The sequence below is a fragment of the Morchella importuna genome (assembly GCF_003444635.1).
Source record: "Morchella importuna strain M04M26 chromosome Unknown Morimp01GS022, whole genome shotgun sequence".
NCBI lineage: Eukaryota > Fungi > Ascomycota > Pezizomycetes > Pezizales > Morchellaceae > Morchella > Morchella importuna.
This window is the reverse complement of record NW_025763419.1, coordinates 226,789-239,068: the sequence shown is the minus strand read 5'-3', so window position 1 is coordinate 239,068 and position 12,280 is coordinate 226,789. Positions and strand designations below refer to the sequence as shown.

At 45.4% G+C, this 12,280-nt stretch overlaps 2 protein-coding genes across 2 annotated transcripts; one reads left to right on the top strand and one right to left on the bottom strand.

Moving 5' to 3' along the window:
- Positions 1-5,486: 5,486 nt before the first annotated feature.
- Positions 5,487-8,556, top strand: LAJ45_07094 (uncharacterized protein; the record flags this gene model as incomplete). Its single annotated transcript, XM_046116653.1, has 4 exons — positions 5,487-5,975; positions 6,069-6,580; positions 6,629-6,697; positions 6,756-8,556. The coding sequence occupies 4 exons, from the start codon at positions 5,487-5,489 to the stop codon at positions 8,554-8,556; spliced, it is 2,871 nt and encodes a 956-aa protein (XP_045970055.1).
- Positions 8,557-9,899: 1,343 nt separating this feature from the next.
- On the bottom strand, positions 9,900-11,618 carry LAJ45_07093 (uncharacterized protein; the record flags this gene model as incomplete). Its single annotated transcript, XM_046116652.1, has 4 exons — positions 9,900-10,792; positions 10,851-11,304; positions 11,375-11,467; positions 11,535-11,618. The coding sequence occupies 4 exons, from the start codon at positions 11,616-11,618 to the stop codon at positions 9,900-9,902; spliced, it is 1,524 nt and encodes a 507-aa protein (XP_045970054.1).
- Between the last annotated feature and the right edge of the window lie 662 nt (positions 11,619-12,280).

Genomic DNA, 12,280 nt, shown 5'->3' with positions numbered 1-12,280 from the left:
GAGTTTCTTAGACCAAGATACCCACAAATAACGAATGAACATCTGTAGAAATATTTCTAAGACTACATGTAAGACTAAGGACTAAGCTAAGACTTATGTAGGTACAGACCGTACAGTATCAAACACGTGATTTCTGTTCTGTGCGACGTTAATTGCGGCCCTATCGATCTAAGTGCAGCGATAAACTCTTATCGCGTTAACTGATGTTCCGACTGTAACACAGAAAGAACCGGAGCTCCTACACTTATAATCTATCCTTTGGACGGATGAAACTCTCAAATTCGCAGCCTGGACCGTGCACGCACTTAGTCAGGTAATATTGTTGCTTCTTATGTGCGGTAATAATAATAGAGCCAATCAAAAATCAACGCAAGTTACCAGATATGGCTAGTATCAGCTGAAAGAGGAAGGCTACGAATTTGAGAGTTTCATCCGTCCAAGGGATAAATGCATATATTAAATTTAAGTACATACATGTAAAGTAGAGAGCACTGTAGTAATCGTAGGCACATATAAGCTACAGAAAGTAGATAGATAAATGTTGCTACGGGGGCTTGTCCCAGGATTTTTGACACGGAGTTATACGTTGATAAAGACTCTCAAGGCGCGGGTGTATGTATCGATGATAATAGCACGTACACGTAATCTGTTACCCGAGAGAAACCGTATCTTCTTACATGTATGTCCCTCACACATATGTACCATAATTTTCGGAGATGATTACGTTGTATGTTCCTTTGAGTTCTCACAATTGATGATATAACCTCTTAATATCCTACTCCCAACCAGACCTACAGTAGGTAACATGGCTCTTTTAATTTTGTCAATTTTCACTACATAGATGTGCATGTAGCAAAAGTGACACCCACAGCACCTACATACATGTACATCTAATAAGTATATAATTATAACCTGCATATGCAATGTGCTTTTATAGTCTTCTGATTGGTTCATTGAGAGCTGTTTTTGTTTCACTTGAAACATGTTGTGTTGGATATTAACATAGGGTATTGTGCTGAGTGTTGTCAGAGTGTTAATAAGGTTTCTACTGGTTCTGGGAATCAGTTAGTAGTTCGATTTTAGCAGCTTGGTGGCTGCTAAAGGGATATACCTGTAGTTTTAACTGGAGAAATTTTCTGACCTATCCGTTGATATATCGGGGATATCAGAAAAGGCACATATTGACCAGAGCAGATCTAGATATAGTGATGGATGTTGCCTGCCAGGAGGGGTCGAGGGCCACGCAGCGGCTTGCCTGTATATTGGACTGATTGATATACATATAGTACCGGCCGAAGGCTGGAAACTACTTGTATACATGTATATATCCAACATCTACTCACTAGAGGGAATGTATCCATGTATTCCATCAAGTGACTCTGCACCGGTGCATGAGCCAAGCATAGGTTATGAGTAGATTTGATGAGCTCCGAAATCCTACTAAGGTCTTAATATGTAGTCTAAATCGAGATTCATGTGGATATTCTGAATAATTTTTCCAAACCGTGCAAATATATGCGAGTGATATCTTATGATCCATGCACAAAACCCATAAATTGCATTTCAGTGTAAAACAACCAAGCCCATACACTTAATATATAGTACTCAGTATCATCGTCTATTCTAGTCTGTGCCCCCAGGGTTGGCATTTACACATGAAATGCAAGGGGTCAAAAATGGCAGTGGTAAAGCTATCGAACAGAACACCCCTTCAGCGGAAGAAATAAACCTAACAAAAAAAGAATGTGCCGTTATAACTGGCCTCTTCACTTCTTGGGTCGGTTTCCCTCAGCAAGCCTACGTATCGACCAATCAAAAAATACATATACATTTGTTGCAGTAATGGTGTTCCGGTATGCAGATGGAGAATGTCCCTCCAATGAGATCAGGTTGATAGAAGCGTTTGTTGGTATTTTAATTCTCGTGTCAGGCCGTCTTTGAAAGCCTCGATCGCCGATAATTAGCACTAAGGATTCATAAGTACATTTGCTGTTTTCTTGTCGTTGGTTATTGGCACCAGGCTAGTTTATGGTGTTTCAACGCCCAATTACGGCATTCACACATCCCATAGCCATGAGAAGCTTCCTACCTGGTATTGAGGTTCAGGTTGTGTATTGTGATAGAACTGGTTTTGGTTGGCTGTGATCACATCGTGGGTAATTTTTGGCTCTATCTTGAACCGGTTAGGGCTGATCATTTGTACTATTTATAGAAGCTTCTTTCGACCTCATAGCTTATCCTTACCCGGATATCGCGAGTTCGAAAATAAACTATGCGTCTTGTGATCATTGAAGGGTATTTCTAGTCAAGGCTTGCTTTTGTTCATTTGAAACTAGTTATGCGATCTGTATCTATGCTGAAGGATCGATTCTTTATGTAAATTCTGAGGGTCGTAATTGTCCTCGTGTTCCTGATGGTCGAAAACAACCCAACAAAGGGCAATATTTTAGGAAGAAAACTTTGTGTATCTAAGTTCGATAGTAAAATTCAGATCAGTTTTCGCCAATTCGAGGCTTCGTTACCTATGTAGTTGGCTACGGTCAAGCTCACTCATATCGGATTTTAGGGCCTATATGTTTTGAGATCACCGTCCCCACTTTCAGCTGCGGGGAAATCGGGGTAAGCACTGAAAACCGAGTTTATATCAGTAAAGTGAGCCCGTCCCTGCGGTAGATCAATTATCGGTACCACCGCTCGACAGCTTCATAAGCCCGAAAGACAGACCCGAACCGGTTTATTCTCCACGGTAACACTCAAAGTTAAGGATCGGCCGTTAAACCAAGTAGAATATGAACTGATCTCCAAAGGTCTCTACTATGGGTACTCTATATGCATATGCAGCAGAGGAATGGTATCAGCCGGGTTAATCCTTGTCTTGATATCTCCGCTCCGAGGGCGGGAGTAGTGGTGCGTAGAGGATATGTGTTTCGGAGGTTTGTTTTCTTCCTCCTGTTAGATACCAGATATCTGTTCCAGTGCCCCGGAATCTGGTAGCTGCCCGGAATCCAAAGCGGGATAAGCCTTTGTTGTTGCAACGCAAAAACTGACATGTCCGATCATTGATCTATTCATGATTGTGCGCCGTTGAGGTAGATAGCAATCTTCTCCCCAACCAAGTGTCGGAATTTTCTCATGCACAGTGACTTGCACCAGGTGTTATCAGAGATTTCCGAAGAATGCTAAGGTTGGTTGTACAAGGCCAAAAATAGTACCTCAAGCGGGTTAGGAAAAGTTTATTCGTTAATGTCAGATCGAGATTTGCGGTGTGACGGACATGTGTTGTCGCGACTCGCGAAAACAAAAAATGTTATGGCCGGTCGAGAACAATAGTAAAAACGGTCTTCCCTTTGTGCTTGATATCTTCCGAAGAAGTGATTATGTTTTGCCGCACGGCTACTGGGGTTGTTTGCATGGAGCACACCGGATAGGTAAGGGGAGTACCGGACGGGGCTATTTCGCTCTCCGAGTTTGTTATTTGATGCCTTTGAACGAGTTAGACATGCAGTACAATGGAGAGGCTATGCAGTAACAACCTCGCGATCGGTGTGAAGGCTAATATGACGATGTTCGATATAAGTGTAAATCCTGAATCTACAGAGAAGTTCGTATCGAAACACGTGGAACTGAACTCTCCACAGTTTTTATCCCTCGAACTATCGAGAATCGTAACAGCATGTATGAAAAAAATAGAATTGATAGCCCCGAGGGGGGGGGGTGATTAGCAGAGCTAGAGGGGCTGGTAGCAACCGTTGTTGTCTTGGTGGGCAACTGAAAATGCCTACTGTGTTTCTATTACCATCCTGGGGCTGAGCAGGGGGTGTATCATTGGCGGTAAGTAGCGAGTTTCAGCGGCGACGTCAGCGGCACCTGTCTTTCGGTGCGTAATAGTTGAGAATAGGCTTCGTGGGGTCCAAGTGTGTTAGTTATTTGTGTAGAGATAGAAGGCTGTTTCTAGGTTTTCATCCGAATTTCTTTTCAGAGTTTTAGAGCAGCGTAGATAGAAGAAGTACATTATGATAGGGCCGAATCACGGAGGTGTATGAAGGTGGTCCGTGGATTGTCCTCACTACCATGTAGATCCAAACAAGTTAAGAGTACGGATTGGTTGAAATTGTGATAAGCGACCGGATGCGGAGCCGACCAGCCCTGTGAAAATTAGATTGGGCGAGGAGGTTTGATGAAGCAGAAAATTTTGACGATGTAGACGCACAAGAAAATGTTTTGTAAACCAGGAGAGAAGCAAATAATGAAAAGGTGACAGATTATTCGTACGTTGTGGGTAAGTACAACATCGTGATTTTGGACAACCGTTGAGCGGGCGTCTACAAAGAACTGCAGGCATATGTAGAGTAGCAGGCGTTAGTACTCTAGAGTACAGAATGGAGGTTACCGTTGCCTATTCTCTGCCTAGTACCGTGGGGTTTTGCGCGACTAGTAGGATTAGTCGGGGGGTACCAACTGCAAGTGGGCGGTTTTCCCCTGTGAGTTCCCCTGAAACTAACCACATGGGTAAGGATGTGGAAGTGCCCGTCCCACAGTCTGCCCTGCACGCGCCATGAATATTGTGAGACCCTCAACGCCCAGAGCTGCAACACGACACAGGGAAGTGCTAATGGAAACAATAACATCCCCGTCCGAAGAATCCCTTCTTTTTCTCCCATCCTTCGTCCGAAGAGTTCTTCCTTCTCGTCATCCTCCTAGGTAGTCCGTCTGAGAAGAGTACCTTCATACCTAGCAGCAATACGTACCATATTTGCTCTACGGCCTGGTGTGCAGCCACATATCCTCCTCCCTATCCTATCACATCTGCTTTCTGCAACATATTCCATAATCCAATCTCCCGTAGTCTCCCCACCCTCCTACTCATAATATTTTTGCAGTTCAATCTTCCCACCTTCTACATACTCTCTCCGTCCCTCCTCCCCCCCTCCTCCTATCATCCAATCCCCACCCCTACCCCTCATACACACCTGCCCACCCCTACGACATATTCATTGTATTGCTTTTTCCCTCTCGAAATTGCAAGCAATAGCTTGCTAGGTGTGCGTGTATCACTATCCATCCCTATCTAAATGGTAGTGTGTGCACTGCTAGTGTAATTATCTTTGGCACATTCCTTTGGTCGACCTCTTGCCTCCACCACCATTCCGAGCAGCCTGTCACTGTCTGGCTGAATCATTACCTTACATTACTCGGGCATTATCCACCCTCATCTCGCGCATACATACATACATACATACATAGTTGATCTATCTGTGTCAGCACCATTCACACATATTAATCTTAACAACCAACCCCCTAGTATTGATACCTAGCAGCATCCCTCACTCCAGACGTCCAATATCTTGCTAAAGTGCCCTCATTTTGCATGCCAACTTGACCTTTTCTTGTGCTTGGAATCCTGCCATCTCGTGTCCCACGATTTAGCACTGAGCTCCAGTACATCCAACATCCAACAACGCGTCTTGTTCTACATTCCTCTCAACATGACGCAAACCGTCAATACAACCAGACCCAGTTCCGCAACGTCAATCGAGACTACCACCGCAGAAAGTATTATTACCCCTATGGAGAACCAGAGCCATTTGGAACCCAAGGAACAGGAGAAGGAGTTGATGGAAGCGAGGGAGGTGGAGAAGGAGGTAGAAGTGGAGGTGAAAAAGGTAGAGGTGAAAAAGGAGCACATTCCAATCTCTAAAACAACTGAGAGTATGGTGACAGTCCGACTTTCCGATCCCGAACTCGTGTCCCTCCCTTCTCCAACTCCGACCTTGAAACTAGTCGACGATAAGGCAGAAACATATTCACTTAATAGTGAGCCAACGTACGCCGCCGAACGAACAGAGTCACCATTATCAGAGGAGATGGCATCTAGAAGAACTAGCAAGGACTCGGTGGCATCTCATACTGGTCCGGATTGGGGCTTGTTGGAAAGGACAGAGGGTGAACACACCAAAGACGATGCTTCACAAGAGGTTGGACATTCTCTCGTGATTTCGCGCGCCACTGCGCTCCCATCAACAGCTATGAGTGAAGATAATAGTTCTGACCCTGCTCCTACTGTTCAGGGAACTGCTTTCCTTCTTGCAAGGCTCGAGCAAGAAAATAAACGTCTCGAAAAGGATCCTAAAGCCCTACTTATCCATCCTGAGCGCCCTCCTTCATTGGCTCAATTGAAAAGGATGATGGACAAGCCAGACCCAGCAACGCTCAGATACTCGATGCTGCCAGCACCTCCCCCTCTTACTGACCTCGATTTCTATGCGGCGCTAGTTTCCGACTATAAAAGAGCAGCCTTGAAGCTCCCGCATCTTCTTAGTCAGAAAATCCATGGAGGTGTTCCACCACCTCTTCGTGGTGTAGTATGGATTGCCATGTCTGGAGCAAGAGACAGCAACCTGGAAGGCTTGTATGATCAATTGTTGGGTGAAACTTCTCCCTATGAACAGTTGATCGGTAAGGACATAGGTAGGACGGGACTGGAAATGTTTAAGCAAGAAGGCGGAGAGGGACAGCGAATGTTGGGAAGAGTTTTAAGAGCATTCTCGATTTACGATACGCAGATCGGTTATTGTCAGGGGTTCGTACGGTTCTCCCCGAGGTCGCCACCGGTTTCTAACTATTGCAGTCTTGGGTTTTTGGTCGGTCCTTTGCTCATGCATATGGGAGAGAAAGAAGCGTTCTGTGTCCTGGTTAGGTTTGTGGCATCTAGTTGGGTGCGAATTTAACAAAGACAGCATGCTAAGAGCTTTTAGACTCATGGAGCATTACGATCTTCGCTCTTGCTTCTTGCCAAATATGTATGGCCTTCAACTGCGCATGTACCAGTTTACGCAACTCCTTGGAACACATCTTCCTGAGCTTGCAGCGCATCTCAATTTTCTCGGCATCCAACCCACATATGCTTCGCAATGGTTCCTCTCATTCTTCGCCGTTAGCTGCCCCTTACCAATGCTTTTCCGCATTTACGACGTCATTTTTGCAGAGGGTGCACCAGAAACCATCATGCGTGTTGCATTGTCTCTAATGAGGAGGAACCAAAAACGGTTACTGGCATCGTCTGAATTTGAGGATGTGATGCAGATGCTTCTTGCTAGAGGCCTGTGGGACACTTATAATTGCAACGCAAACGACCTTGTCCAGGATTTCGTAGGATTGACAGGTGTGGTGACAAGAGAGGCATTGACGGAATTAGAAAAGAAATTTAAGGAGGGAAACCCAGATGATGGCACCGTGAAAGTTGCGCCAAAGCAGCAGCAGGTCCCAACCACTGATCTTCAAGCCGCTGCCTCAAGGTTTTTGGGTAGAATTTGGGGCGGTAGTTCGTCTCCTGGGACGGTCAATCTGAGCCCAAGCTCCTTGCAATCATCTCGCCCCGCAAGCACCGTAATGATGAGAAGGACGCCATCCAAACAAAGTTTATCAACTGTTAGCTCTTTTGAAGCTTCCGACAGTAGTATTAGCAGTGCTAGCACTGATGCTACAACACTATCGCGCTGCTCATCTATTACACAAGATGACCGGAGATTATCGACGAGATCATTCTCCTCACGAAAACAGAATAAGGATGGCGAGTTACATGGGCAGATTGAGGATTTGCTCATGGCTTTGAGTCAACTGCAACGCGAACATGCAGCGAGAGTAGAGGAGCTTGCGGCAGTCAAAGCCGAACGTGACGAGGACCGGCAGCTCACCAAGAGGCTTGTAGAGCTTCTCGGGAATGGCTCCCAGAACGAAGAGGAAAGTGTTGCTGAGATTAGTGATATCTGTGATCACATCACTGAAACCCTAGCAAAAGCCGAGACAGAAGCTGCCTCATCACGAAAACCCCCTACATCAACAGTACAAATCAAGCAGGATCTCGACCATACTCGGGAAAACCTATACCGAGAACAACTTAGATCCAAAGACTTCTCTAATCGGATAACTGAACAAGATGCCGAGATTGCAAGGTTGAAGGGTCAGCTCCAGGATGCCAGATCAAAATGGCAAGAGAGCCAGAAAGAGAAGCAGCAGCTCCAAAAACAAATAAGTGATCTAAAATACCCTCTACCTTCACCAGAGCTCAAATTCGACAGCAATGGCGAACCTCAGAAAGGAGGACTGAGAGAACTTAGGCTTGGGCGCTCAAATTCTACTAGATCCCAGCAAACACCTACATACAACAAGCGCACTAGTTCCTTGGGTATGCACCAGCTTCTCTCATCTCAACAGAATAATTCCCCTGCCAATGAGGATACACTTCTCCTCGAGCTCGTCGCGAGTAAAACAGCTGAAGCTGTTGCGAAACAAGAAGCGGAGGAGGCTAAAGCAAAACTTGAGGCATTGAGGAAAGTTCTCGGGGGCGGGTCCAACAGTACCAGGAACGCCGGCGGCAGTACGCCGTATTCACCCGGTCCCAGACTGGAGAGAGTAAACAGCACTGCAAGCTTTTCATCATATGTGAGCTTTAATTCGAATACCCCACCCACACCCAGTCAACCTAGCAATACCAATAGTGGTGGAGGTGGTTTCTGGGGCGGATGGGGGAAGAAGGCAGCAGTTGATTCACGATGATCCCTGACTTTGGACTGGCAGAAGTCAGCTTTGCCTGATTTGATCGGACCTTGGGTGTAATATTATACGAAGAACAAGATGAAAACGCAAGTGGTAGAATGGCGCAAAGCATGCAAGTTGGCTATAAGAACGGAAATGGCTTTGTCTGGGTTGTCTTTTTATGATTTCTTGTCTATTTTGAGTTTAGTATATTGCGCTCCTCAATATTCTCTTTGCTTCATATACCATACTACTGTAGCGGTACTGCTTTTATTGAGCGGGGTTTGTATGTTTTATAGCTGGGAGATATATTTCCTGTTTACTTGGTTTTTGTGTTTCTTCGGATACATTGGGTGGGGTTTTTCGCTTTTTTTCTCTCTTTTTTCTTTCCTTTTGCTTTTACCTGTCTTTTTTTCGGCTGATGAAATTTCTTGTTTATTTGGGGAACAGCTAGTTTTTCGCTTTCTCTTTCTCTTTCCTTTTCTCCTCTAGGGATTATCCTACGATGCTCGTTTTTTTTTCTTCTTTTTCTTTCATGATATCGATGCATTTGATCCCAACAAAAAAAAAAATGTCATCACAAAACGATTTCGGCCGAACCTTTATCTCTCCTCTCGTCAACTTCTTTACTTGTTAATAAAAAACTAGTTTCTGAAGCTTCTTTTTGCGGATACCTCCTATGTGTGTGTTGGATAAGCAATAAAACCAGTGGATCATCGATACTCACTCGCCCAGCCGGGCCGAGGCGTACCTACATTCACTCATGTATGCGTTATCACACCACCTTGCACACTATGCATCTCTAGGGGGTTCAACAGCATCAACAGCACACATGTCAGTTCTCGTAGAGTAGTGCTATTGCAGCAATTGCAATAGCGACTGGGTCTGCTGCATACTCTAGAGTGAGAGAAAAAAATCTCTTAACGAGGTGCGCCGTTGCAATTGCCATTGCAGATTTCACCGGGATAACCGATATTGCCCCCCCCCCCCCTGTCAACTGTCCGCGTCGGTTGCAGGGGTGGATTAGAGTAGGTGCGCACTCTGCTCCGGGATGGAGGCTACATATGCGGAGAAGGAGTTTCTAGGCGTGCTGCGATCGCGAGCGGGTAGATGTGGGGGAGGTTTGTCAATGGTGTGATGGGTAAGGGTTGTAGTCATGTGATATCACTCGGAGGGGAAATGCAATATTTGGACCCAGGAACTTGGTTTTTTGGGGGGGCCTAGCTAGCCCCGTGTGTCACATTTGTTTAGAGAAAGAGAGATACATCGTAAACGACCGATTTGTATAAAAAAAACGCCTGAACTCAAAACCATAAGGAAAATAAAAACGAAATCAAGGAAAAAAAACAATGGATGTTGCACACTTAGCAGTCCAAAGGAGGCACCACAATACCGCTTCTCCTGGTGAAATTTACCATCAGAGAAGGCTTTCTCCAGAGTGTGTAGCACATGTTGTCACGGTCCCAGTCCAGGTCCTTATTTTTCAACTCCATATCGTAAGTCCACATCATCTTAGCAACGATAGCACGCATCTCAAGGAGTGCCAAATTCCTGCCCAAGCAGACACGGGAGCCAAGCATAAAAGGCTGACTGGCCTCCTTCTTATCGGTGCAACTGGGGTCGATCCATCTCTCCGGGATAAACTCATATGGCTTGTGGAAGTTTGCTTCAGAGTGCGTAGAGGCCCACGCTGAAACAGAGACCTCGATTCCTTTGGGAACGAACATTCCGTCGACGGTCTCGCCAGGGCTGACTCTCGGCATACCAACTGGGACTGGAGGGTAGATTCTAAGAGTTTCATCAATGACCGCGTTGAGGTACTTGAGCTTCTCGGTGGAGATGCCATCGATGTCTTCATAGTTCTGGAAGGCGTCACGGATCTCGGTGGTGAGTTTGGCATATGCGCTGGGGTTCTTGCAGAGGTAGTAGGTGAATCCTGAGAGGAAGGTTGCGGTGGTTTCAGAGCCAGCGAGAATGAGGACGTTGGAATGGGATTGGAGCTCGTCAACTGAGATGCCTTGGGCTTCCTTGGCGGCGAGGATACGTGTGAGGAAATCCTTGCGAGGAGTGTTGTTGTTCATACGTTTAATGATCTTGTCTCGACTGTACTGGAAATGGGCCTTCCTTGCCTCGGCGGCACCTGGCGGGGTGATGTACTGCTTGATGTATTTGGTGATTGGGACCCTCTTGAATACCGTTATCCATGGAAGAAATTCGATACTCTTGAAAATAGAATCAACCCAGAAATGAGGTTCAGCTGTAGAGTATGTTAATATTAAATTTCGTCAATTGATACTCAGAAAGAATGAACATACCACTCTTCAAACTACCAAAAGGATCACCAAAAGCCAAATCTCCAATAATATCAAAAGTGATATAATTGTACCACTTTACCATCTCTTCACCCTGTGGCTTATTTGTAGCATGGGTTTGAATCTGCTTGATTAATAGGTCAACATATTCATGTACGATATCCTCCTGTTCCATCAACGCCTTCTGTGAGAATCCGTGACTGAGGAGTTTGCGCATCTGTCCATGTTGAACGGGGTCCCGGGCAGAGACAATGCTGGGATGATACTCGTTCTGATAGGCGTCAGACTTGAGGAATTGTTGTCTTCCACCTACATGGCCATAGATGTCTTTCCATGAGCTTGCAGAGTTAAATGAGAGCTGGTTTGGGGAGATTCGGACGACGGGGCCGTATTTATCGTGAATCTCCTTGTGAGTTTTCGGGGACGTCCCTGAGGTTAAAATACGCATAAGCCATACCTATTTGATATAGGATATTATTAGTTATTTCTTCACATTATAATATAAAATAGGTAGAGTGAAGACACACATGTGATACGGCAGCACGCTTAGGCCCCGGAAACTTTGACAGAGGATGAAAGTAAATGTTGTAAATGGCGTGACTGACAAAATAAACAATGACCTAATTTTTAACGTTAATTAGTACGTGGTAGTACCTGGGTAAAGCGTAGGGCTAAAATCAAGCTTACCAGCACTCCTGAGATCGTCACTAGATCTATCACATTAAGATCTGACACATTGTGTGCTCCAGCAAACTTCGATAACAGTGCCATTTTGAAATTTATATCAGCTTGGATGATCTTGGAGAGTTTGGTTTTCGAAGTTGTGGGACGAGAATATAGGATATGAGCTGAATGATATGAATTGTAGATATTATCGTGGGGAAGGGTACTATATATGTATCAAAGGTTCGGAAAATCGGCATGGCTGGAGACAATATACGGCCTTCATTACAGCCGGCAGCCATGCAGGATCATTTGGGCTGGTACCCCACACCATGGGCGTCGAACTGCTGGAATGACAAAAACAGCAACTGAAAGACAGCTATGGGCAATGACCATCGTGCCCCTTTCGTGGCACCGAGTTTACCATATGTAACTCTAGCACTCGGAGCTCCGCATCGATCACGAAGTATAGTATATCCCAGGGAAGTGCAAGAAACGGACCTATCAACAGTACCATTTTTGTCGAGGCATTGCATTTATTGGCAATAAATTTAATTGGGAATAGTTATCCTGTGGGTGGACAAGCAAGTCCCTCAACTGAGCAGTAATAGTTTAAATTCACGCTAACCCCAAGGTGACGTCCTCTAGTTGCCTAAATTAGATAGCACCCGGAAGCTTCGGGTTCCGAGCGGGCCTCTCTCTCGGACCCCGGTCGGCATGTCGATCTCCCTGATGAGGTGTAAAGCGCCGGGCCGTTCTTCGTTTCAGTT